Source organism: Chionomys nivalis, chromosome 1, assembly GCF_950005125.1.
Source record: "Chionomys nivalis chromosome 1, mChiNiv1.1, whole genome shotgun sequence".
Taxonomy (NCBI): Eukaryota; Metazoa; Chordata; class Mammalia; order Rodentia; family Cricetidae; genus Chionomys; species Chionomys nivalis.
The window spans coordinates 98,969,357-98,987,013 of NC_080086.1; the positions used below are offsets into that span (position 1 = coordinate 98,969,357).

Consider the following 17,657-nt stretch of genomic DNA (forward strand, 5'->3'; position numbering starts at 1 on the left):
ATCTTTAGTGTAGAAAGCAGTCATCCACTGTTCCCCTTGTAATTTGTGATCCTTCTGTGGGTTCCCTGAAGATGTCTGATCCTCAGTGGACAGAGCACGCTGTCAGGAGGCCTATGCTGCGCACTTATCAGCACAGATGAGGTGCATTTCTTATTTCCCTGAAAACTGGAAACGAGATTTCTGAATTCCAGTTCCAACTGGAATCTTTCGGGGACAGTTCCTGCCCTGGTGACTCTTGGCCTGTGGAAGAGCTTTGATTTGGGCAGCCGGCAGAAGCACCAGTGGGGCGCGCTATGTAAAGCTCTTTAGTCTCTGTCAGCTCCTGTCTGGTTGAGCTGCCGCATACCTGTTTTATTTTCCGTTCTGAACTTTGAAGTCAGAAAAACCAGTTAGAAAATGTTAAATTTCCTCAAATGTCCCATTAACCTGCAAGTGAACACATACATGGAGACACAGACACCCCCACCTCTGTAAGCCGCTCTCTTCTCATCCCTGTCTCTGTCCTTTTCTGCAGCACTCCTGACAGTTATTAATTGTTCCTGCTGTGCTTTGCAGAACGGTGGTGGAGCCTGGCCTCCAGGACGACAGTGAGTTCCTGTATGCTGAGCAGCCTGAGCTGCTGCAGTATAGGATGCCCCAGCTGACGGTGGAGAAGGCAATGGACTGGTACCGGAGCAGAGCAGAGGAGATAGAGCACCATGCTGGCCAGGTGAGGCGAGAGAACACTGCTGTTCAGTGGTGATGACGATTCAGTCCATCTAGTGCACATGACCAGAAATCTCAGGTGTGATTCAGAGGGCTGAAAGGAGCAATTCTTAGTGCTTCTGTCCATTTGCCCTTTGCCCAGAAGTCTTTGTAACTTTTAGATTCTTACAAAGCAAATGAATACAAGAAATGTTCTTCAAAATCTTTCTTTAAAACAGGAACGCAAAGTAAATGCATACTATGCCTGATTTTTTCCATGTATTTTAATAGATGAATTACACCTTAATTGACTAGATTGTATCAACTTAAAAACTATTTGCCTAGTCCCCAGTTACAGTGTACAACCACAGGTGATTGTGACTGTGCCTTTCAGGAACTCTGGTCCTGTGTGCCTTCTGTTTACCTTCGGCTTAGGCCTGACTTCACAACTCTGTTTTTCTATTGGCTGTGGTCTTCTGTAGTGGTCTCTGTCTGTTGCTAAGAGAAGTCCTTGATGAGGGTGATGACTACACTTGCCTGTGGGTTGTTGTTAGGGATGATGTCTGTTTAGTAAACGGCAGCTGTAGGTTCTCTTCCAAGGTCTCTGACCTCATGAATCCCTAGTACTTGGCTGGGTTTCCAGTACTAGGTATGATTCCAATACTAGGTATGATTTTCCTCTTGTTGCGCAGCTCTTGATTCAAGTTAGAGAGCTCTTGGTTACATCCAGAGTGTGTGTGCCAATACTGTGCCATGCTGATCCTTGCAGTTCATGGGTGTTAAGGGCTGGGTAGGACTGTTGGTTGCTTCCCTCTTTTGGAAGCCTGCACAGTTCCTCCTGCTGCTATGTTAGCTAGTCCTCATGGAGGAGGCTTTTCGGTGAGTTTCAGCTCGGGGGCCTTTGGGTCCCGTGTCTAAAGTGCACGGTGTCATCGGCAGGGCAGACTTACTCCCTTCCTTGGTGGGGCAGGAGTTTTAGCAGCTGTATGAACACTGGGTTCTGCCCAGTTTTGTGATGAATCTGAAGCTGCTCTGTCAGAGGTCGTACTAAGCATCCCGAGACATCATGGCTTCCCTTTAGGAGACCAGGGGCGATGATGAAGCAAGCCGTTGGTACTTTTCTTATATTTAGTTGGCTTATGTCCTGTCCTGTCTTTCATTATTTAAAAACTCTCATAATGGCTTTTATTTATTTATTTTTTTAACTTCATGTGAAGTACTGACATTTCATGTCAGTTGTGATGCAATCAAAGTGATATCTGACATGGATTTTACATTTTTCATTTTTAGAGGTTTAATTGATGTGGAACTTTTTTTTTCCTCAGTGCTTATAAATGCCTTCAGCAAAACTTGTTTGTTGGTGAAGGAAGTGTTTATGGTGGTGACTTTCCCCACTTGAAGGCTCAGCATGCGGAACACTCCTGTTAGCTTCACTGGTGCCTCTTTCCTATCCGCCTTTGGTAGCTAGATTTTAAACCCGTGTACTTTGGTAAACGTTGGGGAAGACAACAAATGGCTCATGTGCTGTCTTCCAACTGTTCCTCATGTAGTTTTTGTGTGCTGTGTGTCAGGTTTTCTGCAAATTCTTCTGAGGTTTTGAAAGTGTTTTGAAGATAGAAGTGTACATTCAGATGTGACTCGTTTGCTTACAGTCATTATTAGGTATCGGTGGCCCTGCTTTTGCTTGAGCCTTGCCCCTCACACTCTCTGCCTTTGATTTCTTTGTACCAGTCTTTCCATGGCATCACGCCTTACCTCTCCCTTCTTCACCTGTCTGCCAATCCAGTGTTTTTGGGGATGTGGCTGCTCTTTTTTGTTGCTTTCCGTGAGCGTTTTCTCGTTCCTTTGCTGTTCCTTCTCTTACGCCATTGTTTTCTTCCCCACTCTCAGAAAGTAATTTGTTTTGTAGCTCATTTGGGAGACTGAGAACTTCCTTCCATCAGGACCTTTTCTGGCTTTTCCCAGAGGAAGAAGCCTCTCTCCTTGAGTTCACAGCCACCGTTTCTTCCCCTGTGCTCTGGATTCTACTCCTGCACGCCCGTGTACTTAGTGTTCCTTCCGTGCACACCTTTAATTTCTCCTTTCCTAGGTCTGCTGTTCCTCACCTTCAGTTCTACACATGCAGAATGTAAAGCTGTCTACTTCCAGGCTTCTGCTGTTTCTTGTTTCCCTATAGCTGGCCCAGAATTAGTCTCTTTCCTCCTGGACTCAGCCCTCCTCATCCCTCCATTCTGCCTGTGCCTGCCACCGTCCGCAAGTTGTGACAGTGAAGCCAGTGGTCCTCTCTTATCCTAACTTTACATCCTTTCTGTTGCTGCTGTTTTCTTTGTAGAAATTTCCTTCTGGACTTCTGTGATCCAGCTCAAGTTTCTTGTTCTTGTCATAGTCATTCATTTTCGCATGCTCCTGTTTTTTGGCTTGCCCCTTATCACTATTCCCCAGGGCACTACTGTCGACACTAATCTTGTCTACACATGTGGCCCATTCAGAGCTTCTTCTCAAATGTCGCTCTGTGATTTATGTTCCCAAGTGTCCATTCTAGGCGTGGACATTGCTTTCATTATAGATTTTGTTTTGTTTGTTTATTTCATTTGGACCATCATTTGGGGGTCTTGCACCGAGGTACTGCATGGGCTACACAGACTCCTTAGCAGCACACATGCAGTACAGAATTCACTTACTTCTCTTGAGTGTTCTTGAGTTCTCAGCACCCTCATCTTCCCACTGACAGGAGAAGCCAGGCCATCATCCTTCTTACCCATGCTTTGTGGACCAAGGTTTCTGGTCCTGCAGTCGTTCAGTCCCAAAGAAACACGCAGAGGTCTACAGTAATCATAAACTGATTACCCTATTAGCTCAGGTCTCTTATTAACTCTTATAACTTATATTTGCCCAAAATTCTTGTCTGTGTCAGCCATGTGGCTTGGTAACTTTTTCAGTGAGGCAGTCTCATCTTGTTTCCTCTGTATCTGGGTGATGGCTGCAGACTGACTGTTTCCTCTTTCTAGAATTCTCCTGTTCTCATTGCCCTGTCTCTGTTTCCTGCCTGGTCACCCCGCCTCTACTTCCTTCCTAGTTGCCCCACCTATACTTCCTGCCTTGTCCCACAACAATGCTCTTTATCTGCTCTATCCAAATTCTGTCTTCTAATGACTTATATGCCTGTCTTATATGTCTGATGTCACACTGCCCCTATCTTTTTGTCCAGCCCATGTGGGAGTATTCAGCAAATGTTTCCTCAGTGTGGGCAAGAGAATTCACTAAGAAGTGAGTGAGCAGCGCACTTCTGCCAGGACTCCTCATCACCTAGAGCTACAGTACTCCTGAATGCTCCTTCTGCTTTCAGTCCATCTTTGATTCGTTATTCACATTAGGTCATCCTGGCGTTCATACTGAGTATTCCTCTCAGTGTAAACCCTGTGAACACTGTCCTTTGGGTCCACATGGTTAGTGCCACCCAAAAACAAGAGCACTTATGACCCCCTACACGAGCTTCTCAAAGGGTGGGCTTAGTAGCCTTTCCTTGCAGATGTGAGGAGTTTGCTTCTTAGGCCCAGTTCTTCCCTGGATGCATAAGCAAGAAACAGTTCCTGGAAGAGGAGGAGACTCTTGCGTCTAGTTGCTCTGAGTTACCCATTTTCCTGAAAGAGTCCCGGGTTGAAATCATTGGGTCATAAATCTTGACATGGCAGAATCTTTCCCTGCTCTGTCATCAGTGCCCTGTCTAGGGTGAACAGATGTTTGTTATGTCTCTCTGGGGAAGTCACATAGCATATGCCTCAGTGGAAACTTTCAGTCAGGTGTCTTGGAGTCAGAGACCTCATTTGTATCTCTGACACCTAGATTGACATTAGCTCCTTTCGTGGGAGGCAGCTTGTTCATTTTTGGCTGCTCAGACCCGAAATAATCACACAGAAGCTATATTATTTGCAATACTGTTTTGCCAATGGCTTAAACATATTTCTGGCTAGCTCTTATATCCTAAACTTACCCATCTCCATTAATCTGTGTATCCCAAGGTCGTGGCCTACTGGCAAAGTTTCGGTACACTCCAGCAGAGGCGTCCGTCCCTGGCAGCGCTACATGGCTCTCACTGACTCTGCCTTCTTTCTTCCAGCATTCAGTTTGGTTTTCTTGTCTAGCTCTATTCTGCTAAGCCACTAGCCAAAACAGATTTATTCATTAGCCAATAAAAGCAACACATAGACAGGACTTCCCACACCAAGCCCCTTATAGGCCCTTCATGTATTTTAGAGTAGGGATGGGAGAGAAACATTAGTGTGGGCTACAACTGATGATTTCCCATCAACCGGAGGATGCTCGTTTATAATTGTGATGACGGAATAGGAGATAAATGTCAGTTTACTGCTCAAGCAAAGGAAATGTTGTTCTTTGTTTTAGCTAAGAAATAAATATTTATTGGGTGACTGCAGATGGCTTGGCATGGAGCAGGAAAGCCTGCAGAGCAAAGCTTCATTTAGGAAGCACAGTGCTGTAGTGAAAGTACAATTAATTTGGCATTGTCACTGCTATTTATGCCACATTTCCCTCTCCTTTTGTTACTCTGATGTAAGAATTAAGATGCCTCTCTCCCTTCATATCTGTATCGTCAGTACATCTTGCTGATTGATGCATTTGAAACAGTTTGATGCTGATATGTTTGATAAAGGACTCCAGTTCTTTTGTAGTGAGACACATTCTGACTATGGAATTTTATAGAAATGGTTACATGCTCAATTCTACGCTGGAAGTTTCCACTTTGCCTTAGTGAGTAGCTTACTGTCTCTTTTCTCTTTTAGGTTGACTGTTCCTTGTCACTTATACGTCTTGGAGTAGAGCGCCATATTCCTGGCTTGCTGACTCTCTGTGACGATTTGGTTACCCTGGAAACACTGGTTTATGAAGCCGGGTGTGACTTCACCCTCACTCTGAAAGACCTGCAGCAGAAGAAAGACTTTGAAAAACTCAGATTGCTGATGGAGCGTGTAGGTGCCCTCTGCCCTTCTGAGCATCCCTGAGCTTCTATTGCTGTGTGTGGCATAAGCCAAATAGGAAATGTAAGAGCCCAGTAAGGAGACGTGTGGGCACATTCCAGCAGGAATACACTGCTGGCAAACTTTATACCTTGCTTTATCTGTCACTCACCTTTGCTGCCTCTGTCTGTGCACTCCCTCATTTTCATCTCCTGTATTTTCCCTTTTTGTTCCTTAGCAGCCATCCAGTGAGATTTTATTGTATTATGTCACACCCTTCTTAAGAGTGGTAGGTTTGTGATGGGTGTAGTGGCACATGCCTTTATTCCAGCACTTCAGAGGCAGAGACAAGTAGATCTCTATGAGTCTGAGGCCAGGTTGGTCTACATAGAGAGTTTCAGCCAGCACTGTGTAGAAAGTCTCCTCAAAAACAGATAAAAAATATTGCAAAGAGTTGTGGTTTTATGTCCTAAAATGATTATGAGAAGTGATGGTATTCTTTTAGAAATGATGGATGAAATGACCCGTGTCATAAAGGAGAAACAATGAAAAAGAAAAACGAGGATGTGGAAGACTTGAGGCTTTTACAAGTGGGATTCTGTTCTCGAGCAGCTCCTTTCTTGGGCCCGTCTGCTCATCTGTCTCAGTGCCTGTGCTCTCTTCCCTGGCCTCAGCTGTCTGTCTCTTTCCCCCTTTCACATGTTCTTTTTATTCTTTCTCTGGGTAGACTCTTTCTCTGCTATGGAGAACCTCATGGCTGTGCAGTAGTCACAATATATATGTTTCCCAGAGCTGGCACTAGGCCTGTGGGACCCTTGGCCAGTTCCAGTCTGCATAGATGGTGTGCATAGTTATAGCCACTGTGTCCAACCGGCCCCAGAGGAAGGTACACATTCTTCTGCTCATGGTTAGGTCAGAAGTGAGTGGGGATCTGCAGTGCTTCAGGAAGTATGGGGCTTTCACTGTTTGATATTAGACTGGTTATCTAGTACCGTCCAGTTTTTAATTTATCGTTTGCTTTCTGTGGTTAATTATCCTTACAGTGTTCTGAGGACAATTATGTGACCAGTGCTTATCAATGGATGGTTCCCTTTCTTCACCGCTGTGAGAAACAGTCTCCCGGTGCAGCCAATGAGCTATTGAAGGAATATCTAGTAACTTTAGCAAAAGAAGACTTGAAATTTCCCTTGAAGATATTTCAGCATTCTAAGCCTGATGTAAGTAGCAACTCTAATTTCTTCAGAGTCTTTTCATTTTCTTTTTCATTAGTCTGTAGTATTAGGTTTAGGTATAAGTTTTTATAATTGGGTCTTGTAAAGAGATTCCAGTAAGTAGAAGAAAATTGTCTTTTTTTTTTTTTTTTTTGGTTTTTTGAGGGTTTCTCTTTAGCTTTGGAGCCTGTTCTGGAATTAACTCTTGTAGACCAGGTTGGCCTTGAACGCACAGAGATCCTCCTGCCTCCCGAGTGCTGGGATTAAGGGCATGCACCACCACCGCCCAGCAAAATTGTCATTTAAAAAATGTTTCAATATTGTTGATGTACATTTTTCCAAAGTTTGTGCAGTTACAGTTATTTTGGCTCATTCATTCCATAGTTTTCATGTGTTGCAATATGTGAGTACAAAGATCTGTAGTTCCAGATGTTGAACTCTAACTATGAAGACTTTTCACTAACCTTAACTCCTTCCGTTTCTTTAGTAAGGGTAGGAAGTGGAAGGTGATTCATGCTATGAAGTCTTCACGCTTTTGCCTAGATCTCCTCATTCTGCACCTGTGTTCTTGTCCAGTGTATTTATGATGTAATCAATAATCAAAAGTGTCTTCTCTCACAGATATTCAAGGAGTTTATGAAGGTCTTTAGGTTTTCCTAAGGACATACTCAATCACCCTGGTGATTCTTAGAGCTGTAGAAGACTGCCTTCTTAAGCTTGCTTCTGTGCTGTTTGGGTTCCCTGGAGTAAAAACCATTTTGTTAGGCACAAATACTTTTGCACTGTGAAAATCTCTTAATTTTGTGATAGATTAAAATATGCTATTCCAGGCAGTGCAGTGGCTCCCCTGTCTTTGGAGTGGGGACTTTAAGCAAGGTAGCACAGCCAAAGGCACTTCAAATTCAGGCTTCTTCCAGGTGTTAGTTCTGATTGAGTCTACTTCATATTGGCCTCAGCACCTTGAACGTCACTCACTAAGATAAGCACTCATGGCATTGAGTAACCTAAACAGGAAGGAAAACATTGCTCTGTCTTAGGCCTTTCTGGGTTTATAAGATGGTTGTCTGTCTGAAATGCCTCTGCTCATTGATTACTTAAAGTTTTCATTCCCTTAAAATCAGCTTCCACTTAGTGGCTGGTTTTACATTTGTGGTGAGCCCTAGTGGGCACTGATGGCTGCAGAATACCACATGCGATGCAGAACGGGTTGACAATGAATGTTTTATGAGGAACGAAGAATTGACTTTAAATTCTTCCTGCAATCTTGTTTCTGGTTTCTGATAGGTCATCCATATGGGATCTTGTAAAACCTTTGCATATAGTCAGCTTTTTGTTGTTTTTACCTGGAAATTTAGCAGGTGCTTTTGAATAAAACATGTAGCCATTTGCCTTTCTTGAAATATGTGAACACTAGACAGGTAGCAAGGATATTAGGCTCCTTCTTTCCAGGACTGTCTCCATATTTCTCGGTGTTACCTTCCTGCAGATCATATTTTTACCATGTCATTAATCTATGGAAATGTCCCCAGTGGCTTGTGGTTGTAGACTGGCTAGCACTGGGCCCTTTAGAGTGACTTGGATAGGACTTGGCTTCCAGTCTGCCTCTTCATCCTTACTTCTCTCCATGACATGAGGCTATTGGCAGGGAACTTACCTCTACCTCTCTAGGGCTCTTTTTGGGTCTCTCAGCTAGTGGTTTAATTCCTTTGTGTACAGATGGTTCCGTCCCTCCTTGTTTATTTGATAAGTAGCTGTCTGTTTTGTGGGCCTACTCCTTTAGCGACTCTGGAATCCGTGATTTCTCTGTGTACCTGTCTCTAGTGTTTTGTCTTTTCTCATTCACTGTCATGTGAAATTCTTATTTTCAATTTCTGTGTCATCAGATTTATCAGACTTTGTGGTTTGAGTCATGTTGAAGATGGTTTTTCCACTTAAAGCTTTTAGTAGAATTTTGTTTTCTTTGAGTACTTATATAATTTTATTCTTTTTATTGAAACCCCTCATCTATGAAGTTTGTACTTTTGTATAGTATGAGTTATAGATATAGCTTTATGCTGTCTCAAATAGCTACATATTTATCCTAGCAGAATTTATTAAAATGCATGTCTTTACCCTAGTGACCTGATGTGTCACCCTTTTTATAAACTTAAATTTTCATTTGCATGTACATCTAATTCTAGAATGTCCCCAATATTCTGGTGCCCTGTTTGTTATGACACGAGTTCTCTGGTGATTAGAGATCGCGTGAGATGTTCCAGGAGCTGATGAGTATAATATTTCTTTTCAGTTTTGTTTGGTCCCCACTGTTTTGTCAAAGTTGTATTGGACAGTTTCCTATCTGAATCTTAATATCAGCTTATCTAATTTCACAACATAGCTTATTTACATTCTGACTAATTTTTGTTGATTTATAAGTTATTTTATGGAGACTGATAGACTCATTTGTTTATAAAGTTCAACCTTTTTTCCAAGAATAGGTTGTATTATTCTATGTTTTTGTATCTTAGAATAAGGTGTATTTATAGTACCAGGCATGAATTCCCCTTCCATCAATTGGTCTTATGCTTAATTAGGTATCTTGTTAACACAGATCTCGCTGGGAAATCACTGTGTGGTTTTGTGGACTTTACAGCTGGGTGGGACTACTGATTGCTCCTCTCTCTCAGCTGTTTACACAGCACTTTCAGCTAGTATAAGAGCTAGTCCTCAGGGAGGAAACTTCCAGGTCAGGTTTAGCTTGGTTCTTCCATGTTCTGTGTCTAAGACAGCCAGGGACAGTGGCAGTAGCTCAGTCTGCTTTAGGAGACCAGCAGCTGGACAGCAGGTTTCCATGGCTTACACGGGGGTTTTTGTTAGATAGTCCATAGCTCTGGGGACAGTCACCCTGTGTGTCATGACTGCACACACACACACACACACCACCCACCTACCCACCCACTTGTATATTCATGATATATATGTTTTAAACAAGTTTAATAAAGTTTCTTCTACAGATAATACCCATTTGTTAATAAATTAATTTTTAAGTTTTTAATGTAATGTTTCTATTTCTCTAACTTCTTTTCCTTTGACTACTATTTGGGTTTATAAAAACTTGAGTTTCTATGTTAGTTTTATATCCTGTTATTTCATGACTCTTCTATTACTTGGTTTCTGATATTTCATTTTTATCAATTATGTGTTTTCTAGTTGTCCATAGTGTATAATTTTAAGACTTCATTTTTTAAAATTCTAATTCTCGTAGATTTTATTGCTGCTACATAGCTCAGCTGCTAACCTAGTGCTAATGGTGGGAGGACCTACTTCTTAGGATTTCTGTACAGATGTTCTTCTTTTGCTTTGAGAAGGAAGAAATGATGCTTTCTTGCTGACCACAGGGATACCAAGGAAGGAATGATGAGAGCAAGAAGAAGTATCTCTTAGGCTGTGTAAGTTGAGACATCTTGTAGGGAGGGAGTCCTTACAGGCAAGAATCGATAGTGTCTTTAGAGTGCTGTGATTTATTTATACAACTCCTTGTTTTAAGAAAGAAATGCACACTGGTTTGAAGAGAAAGTATCATAGTCAAGGATACAGAGAGCAAAAGGCTCTTTCTCCAAGTAGTGAAATGGTGCCCACTAAGACCCTCATGTGCAGGACACACACCAGGAACCTCAGCATCTGGGGTGTCCTGTCTCAATAGTGAAGTGGTGCCCACTAGGCCAGCATGCGCAGGACACACACCAGGAACCTCAGCCTCTGGGGGTGTCTTGTCTTAGTAGTGAAATGGTGCCCATTAAGACCCACATGCGCAGGATACACACCAGGAACCTCAGCATCTGGGGGTGTCCTGTCTTAGTAGTGAAGTGGTGCCCACTAAGACCCACATGTGCAGGACACACACCAGGAACCTCAGCATCTGGGGGTGTCCTGTTGAATTCTGTGACAAGTGAAAATGTACCTGTGTTCCTGGTAGACTTTAGAGCTGGGCAGAATGAATCCTTGAGAACATATCTTGGGTGAAATATGGCTAAGACAAGGAGAAGTTGTCAGCCCTATGTCTAGGGGAGAAGCATATTGTGGTGTCTGTACTGCAGATTTTGCATCCTTTGTATTAATCAAATGAATTCAGCCAAGCCTGGATCAAAATGTGTGAAGAAAAATTTTGTGTATACTGAACATATAAAGTTTCTTTTTGGTTTCATTCTTATGTAGTGTCCACATCCTACTATTACATGTAATCAAGAGATGAAACAAAATCTGTGGTGGAATAACATAAGCTCTCTATGTATATTAAAGTCTTTATTCCTTCCCATTCCCTCATAGGATGGTGCTGGTAATACCTTGGCCTTAGAGATGAGAAAATAAGGCACCGTTTGGTTATTTTTTGTATTTCATAAAACACTCTAAGAATAGGAATCCTTGCTTTGCTGTGAGAAAGAAATATTCTATGTGGACAGAGGCCTGAAGTGGCCATCTTTGTGCTTCAGAAGTAGAGTGTGCTCTATGGTTGTGCCACTGCATTGCCATTGGTCAACTCAGTAGCAAGGCAGTGCAATGTGGAAAACAATAGGCTCTAATGTCTGTAACATTACTTCAGGGATTTCATATGTTTTGTAATTGAAACACACAGAGTTTGGCTTTTGGGGTAGAAATGTTATTTTTAATGTTGTTGTCATTATAATTCACTGTGTCATTTGTTTCTTGCATCTACTTTATTTGAAATGGGCCATAAATTGAAGAGTCTGGTTTTAGCAGATGAAGCTTGTGGGTTACAAATGATCTTTTCTAGCTGATTCTGTAATTAAAATGTGAATTCATTTAGAATTATTAAATACCTCAAAATTCTGTAAGCTACAGAAAAATCAAGAGTTGTTTCTTTGGCTGATTAATGGCACTGTTTAATATTCTGTTGACAGTGGTGCTGGAAGAAACCGACACTGAGTACAACATGCTTTATTTTCTCTAGCTGCAGCAAAAATTTATTCCTGACCAGGACCAGCTGATGGCCATAGCACTCGAGTGTATCTATAACTGTGAACGGAGTGACCAGCTCTCTCTCTGCTATGACATCTTAGAATGCCTTCCACAGAGGGGAAGTGGGTAAGAAGCCAAGGAGGCCGATCTCACTGAGTCTTCTTATTCTAGTGTTTAAAGCAAAGGCACCACTTTTCTAAGTGCTCATCAACAGAAAACTTTGAAACTACAAAGAAAAAAAAAGGGGGGGAGGTTAGCTCAGAGGTGGAGTGCACGCTTAGTATTCATGTGGCCCTGAGTCTACCTCAGCCCTGCAAACCATAAAGGTTTATGGTTTATAAACCATATAGAGAAGACATGAAAACTGTCTGTCAGCTTGGTGTCTGGAGATAGCCTTCATTGTTTTGTTACTAAATGGATGTTTACTGTAATTGTAATTTCTATCATCATTCCCTTAATCGTGGTCCTCATACACTGGAAGCAAGAAACAGCAGCTCTGTGACAAGAATTCTCTAAAAGTCTGCAGCAGTGATTTCTTTGTTCATTAACTGAACTTTAAGTATTTATGAACTAACAGTATTTATTTTGTGAATTCTTTCTTCTTCATTCATATTTAGTAGTTCTCTCCCGGGATGTCATGTAGCTGTCATTCCCTGGCTCTTCCTTGCCGTCTTGTTCCTAAGCATCCATCCCACATGATGCTCACTACAAGTCAGCCTCCTTGTCTGCACGCCTCTGGTACTTGAGCCAAAGTGCTCAACCTCTGTCTTAAGCGTCTTCCATGACGTTAAATATTTAGACAGGAAGGCTTCCTTGCTGTAAATTCAGTCTGTCCCTCAATTTTCTACTTCTCTTCTCATGTTAGGGAAGTGTTTACTTTGTGTTAGATGGATGATAGCAGTCACCATGTTTTCAAACCACCCTGAAACACTGTTCCCATAGACTTGGATACAAGGAAAGGAAGAAAAGTTTTACATAGTAGCAGAGTATTATCCAGAATCTGGCCTTTTCATATTCAAACTTCAAAGGTGAAGTTTGTCTTTTTGTCTTCACAGAGTCACAGATCGGCTGCCATCATGTTCACCCAGCTTTCACAGTAGCATCACTAATAGTTACCCTCTTTGTGTGGGGACCCAAGGCGCGCTGCGTGCCACAGCCTCCCTTAGGAAGAGGACTCTCGTTCACACGGTTTGACCCAAGTCCCACCAGTTCTTTGGACTGAACTTGACTTACAACTAATGCAGGTGCTATGAGAGCTTTTCCTGCACAGATGCAACTAAGTGCTTTCCCTACATAGGGTTTGATCGACTGAACAAAGGACAATTCTGAGTTCAGCCTCATGAACTAATGTGTTTATTTATCTTCCTTTTGGGGTATAGGCATCAGACACATGAGTGACCCCAAAGCAGCCACACTGTTGTAAAGTCTGATCTAGGTGATGCCTCCTGTCCACATGGAGTCTGCCCTTCCGCTAGCCTCCTACAGTTTATGTAGGTCTAGTGCCCTTTTAGACTGCAGGCCATGTGCAGCTGGGGCAGAATCACTTACTGCTGGCGTGGAGGTGCAGTGGGTGGCTGAGACTTCAGGTGAGGGTCTGCTCACCTGCTCCATTCCTCCCTTCTTTGAGAGACTGTCACCAGTCCAGTGTCAGGTTTGCGTCTGAGTCATGACAACATCTCCAGATGAAAGTGGTGAGAGGCCTATGTGACAGCTCAGGAAAGCAGTTTGCTGTGCATAGGATGCCACACCATCTAGGAGGCTCTTACCCTTCCACTGGGAAGGTTAGTGCCATTTAGAAAAACATGTTGGTAGAGAGGCTCCATTGTATTATGAAGGAGCCCATGGGGACATATTCCTTTTCTAATTTGCAAGTATAAGGTAAGGCAAGAAAACAGTTGAAATGAAGCATTTTAAGACAGCAAACAGCTGTTTGGTGCCCACTTTCCCAGTATTGGATAACAAAGTAAATGCTCTGCCCCCGCTCTTTTTGACATGAATTTTATGTAGCACGGCTTGCCTTGGACTCTCTCTGTGGGCCATGCTGGCCCTGAGCTTGGGCTGCTTTAATCTCTACCATCCAAGTGCCTTGGTTCTCACCCTGTCTGCCTTAAAAAGCAAAAAGTTTCAAGAAAATTTCTTTGTTTTCTCTTTGCCTGCCTTCTGTGCCAGTTATTTTTGGTCACCCTGTAAAAAGGGAATCCCATTTAAGAAACTGTCTCCATTAGATTGGCCAGCGGGGATGCCTGTGGGACACTTTCTTAATTGTTGCTTGATATCAAAGGGCCCAGCCCATCCTAGGTGGTGTTATCCATAGGTGGTGGGTCTGGCTGTGTAAGGAAGATCTCCGAGTAAGTAGTGGAAGCTCCAGTAAGTAGCATCCTCTGTGGTTTCTCTTAATTTTTGCTTCCAGATTCGTGATTTGAAGTCCTGTGTGGCCCCTCTTGATGACTAGCAGTTTCCTATAAACCAGATAAGCCCCCTCTTCCCTGAACTGCTCTGTTCATTGTGTTCTCTTAAAAGCAGAAAACAAGCTAGGACTCTTTCTTTCTAGTCTTAGACTTTGGATTTCGTAGTTGAGCTCTAAGCGCTGTGGTGGTTGTTATTGGACAGTCTTCCTCCCCCTCTAGTCTTTCCACCATCATCATGGTAGTGTAAACCTTGTCAGCGCAAGGGGAGACTTTTCTCCTCTTTACCCTTCTCTTTCCCCTGGGTTGTATCATTCTTGCTTTCTTTCTTTTTCTTCTTTTTTTTTCTTGGGCTCCTGACAGAACCATAAAGTAGTCAGAAGAACTTGATAATCTCTCAGCTCCCTTTTTTCCTTGGCCCTCCCCACTTCTGAATCCCTCCTCATTGGATTTGCCCTTTGTCTTTCTTTGGTGTGACCCATCAGCTGTGCTCTTACCTGGGGACTTGGCCTCGCCTCTGTGTTATTTACTACCTTTTACCTTCCTTTGTGATATAGCTTCTTATTTTAATGGTGTCCAATCTCAAATAGCTCCTCATCAAACACGGTAATGTCATAATTATACCTCTACACTAATGTCGGTGTTTTGACTTTCCCTGAAATTCTCAATTGATCTTTCATTTCCTGTGGTGTCTCAAGGTCTTGCTTTTGTCCTGTCCATGCTGCAGAGAAATCTGATGCCATTCTGAATTAGGCTTTTCCCTTTGTAGACTAGTAGTATCTTGTGGTCTTCCTTAGTGTTCTCAAATATCCCGAGCTTGTATTTTTGCTGTGAATTCTGCCTCAATGTGCTGTTCATTGGCCTGTATTTTTCTACTTCTGACCTGGGAGGATAAGGTCCAGTGGTGCATTCCTAAATAGTTCTGTTTTTTTCTTTGATGAGTTTATTTGTACTCCCCTCTCCACTGCCTCCAAGTCTTGTTATTCAAAGGTTAGGTCTGCCAGTTTTGGTATTTAATTGTAGATCTTATTTGTTCATGTATTTGTTTGCATCTTTTTTATTCTTTTCCTCACATTTTGACCTTTTATGAATTGATCTGATATTTCCTCAATTTTATCTTCTAATCCAGCTTTTGAGTTTCAATATTTATTTTGGTTTCTTTTATTTTATTTTATTCTTTTTTAATTAAAATTTCCGCCTCCTCCCCGTTTCCCATTTCCCTCCCCCCCTCCCACACATTGCCCCCTCCCCCTCTCCCCACTCCTCTCCCCCTCCCCCCACTCCATTCCCCCTCCCTCTCGATACTGAAGAGCAGTCCAAATTCCCTACCCTGCAGGAAGACCAAGGTCCTCCCACTTCTATCTAGGTACAGGAAGGTGAGCATCCAAACAGGTTAAGCTCCCACAAAGCCAGTTCATGTATTAGGATCGAAACCTAGTGCCATTGTCCTTGGCTTCTCATCAGCCTTCATTGTCTGCCATGTTCAGAGAGTCTGGTTTCAACCCATGCTTATTCAGTCCCAGTCCAGCTGGCCTTGGTAAGTTCCCAATAGATCAGTTCCACTGTCACAGTGGGTGGGTGCACCCCTCGTGGTCCTGACTTCCTTGCTCATGTTCTCCCTCCTTCTGCTCCTCATTTGGACCTTAAGAGCTCAGTCCGTTGCTCCAAATTGGGTCTCTGTCTTTATCTCTATCCATCGCCAGATGAAGGTTCTAAGGTGATATGCAAGATATTCATCAGTATAGGATAGGGTCATTTCAGGTTCCCTCTCCCCAGTTGCCCAAGGTACTAGCTGGGGACATCTCCCTGGACACCTGTGAGCCCCTCTAGAGTCAAGTCTCTTGCCAACCCTAAGATGGCTCCCTTAATTAGGATATATATTTTGCTGCTCCCGTACCCACCCTTCCTATATTCCAACCATCCCATTCCCCCAAGCTCCCCCCATCCTCCCCTTCTCACGTTTCTCACCCCATTTCCCCTTAGCCCCATGCCACCTCACCCGTAAGTTCCCAGTTTTTGCCCGGCAATCTTGTCTACTTCCTCTATCCAGGCGGATGACTATACATTTTTTCTTAGGGTTCACTTTTTTATTTAGCTTCTCTAGGATCACAAATTATATGCTCAATGTCCTTTATTTATGGCTAGAAACCAATTATGAGTGAGTACATTCCATGTTCCTCTTTTTGGGTCTGGGATACCTCACTCAGGATAGTGTTTTCTAAGGTCAACAAACTGTTTCTTGTTGATTAAAAACAAAACTTAGAGTTCTAGTTCCAGATGCGTAGATAGATGCCCTCGTTCCTTCTTCCCCTCCTCTCCATTACCCAACTCTCCCAAGAGCATAGGTGGGCACCATCCTCCCTGTTCCCCAGCTGTCCCAAGAGCATAAATTGACACCCTCTTTTCCATTCCCCAGCTGTTCCGAGAGCATAGGTGGGTATCTTCTTCCCTGTTACCCGTAGCTGTCCTGGGAGTATAGATGGACACGGTCCTCCCCATTCCCCAGCTGTCCTGGGAGCATAGGTAGACACCCTCCTCCCTGTTCCCAGCTGTCCTGAGAGTATAGGTGGACACCCTCTTTCCTGTTACCCAGCTGTCTCGAGAACTCTGTCTAGAATTCAGTAGGTACATGATTCTAAAGTACCTGTGAGGGTCCAGTCAGTGGCTGTTAGTGAAGAATGGCCGGGGCCCATGGAGAGAGGACCTCTGACAGCTGCTGAGCCCTGCAGCCACATGACAACTCACACGTGTGTGTTGTGCCACCTTTATTTGGCTTTGTGGATACAGTTTTATTAATTTGTGGTCTCTTTGATACTGATTGTCATAAAAGTTCTTCCCCAGTGGCTCCCTTTATAGTTGTTCCCTGATAAGGATGATCTTCTGATGGGTGAACTTGCCCTGGTTCCTTACCACTGAAGTTGATGTGATTCTCTTCCAGGAGAGGAAGTGGTTAAAGCACTCCTGAGAGTCTACTAAGTGTATCCTCTGAGTATTAGTCCTAGTGGGACTGCTTTGGGAGGTTGCAGCACTTGATAGGCATAGCAGAAGGCCAGCGTGTGGGCATGCTCCCTAGTGTCTTTTTCCATGGTACATGATGTTTTTACTCTGCCCTTTCTCCATTGCTAGTTAGCCTTTTGACTAAGACCAACTGTGACTCTATTTTTTAAATTGGTTTTTGCAAATTTTATATATTAGTACTGTGTTTATATCATTTATATCCCTTCCTCTCCAACTCTAACTTCTCCTGTGTCCCCCTATTCCCTCTGAAATTATTGACCTCTTGTTCTTTACTATTATACACACACACATACACACACATGCAGTCACATGCACACCTACACTTACACCTACACCCCTAGTAAACAACTCTTCATAATTCTTTTTTACCTTGAAGCAGAATCAACTCAAAAGTGCCTTAGAAATTAGTT

General features: G+C 43.0%; 1 protein-coding gene across 2 annotated transcripts in view; it reads left to right on the forward strand.

The window, feature by feature from the left end:
* Nbas (NBAS subunit of NRZ tethering complex) overlaps positions 1 to 17,657 on the forward strand; it is a 319,717-nt gene that overhangs the window by 105,051 nt on the left and 197,009 nt on the right. For both annotated transcript variants that reach the window (XM_057768127.1, XM_057768135.1), the window contains exons 23-26: positions 556 to 709; positions 5,484 to 5,669; positions 6,701 to 6,874; positions 11,817 to 11,950. In XM_057768127.1, coding sequence (XP_057624110.1) covers positions 556 to 709; positions 5,484 to 5,669; positions 6,701 to 6,874; positions 11,817 to 11,950 — 648 coding nt within the window. The remainder of the gene's footprint in view (positions 1 to 555; positions 710 to 5,483; positions 5,670 to 6,700; positions 6,875 to 11,816; positions 11,951 to 17,657) is intronic.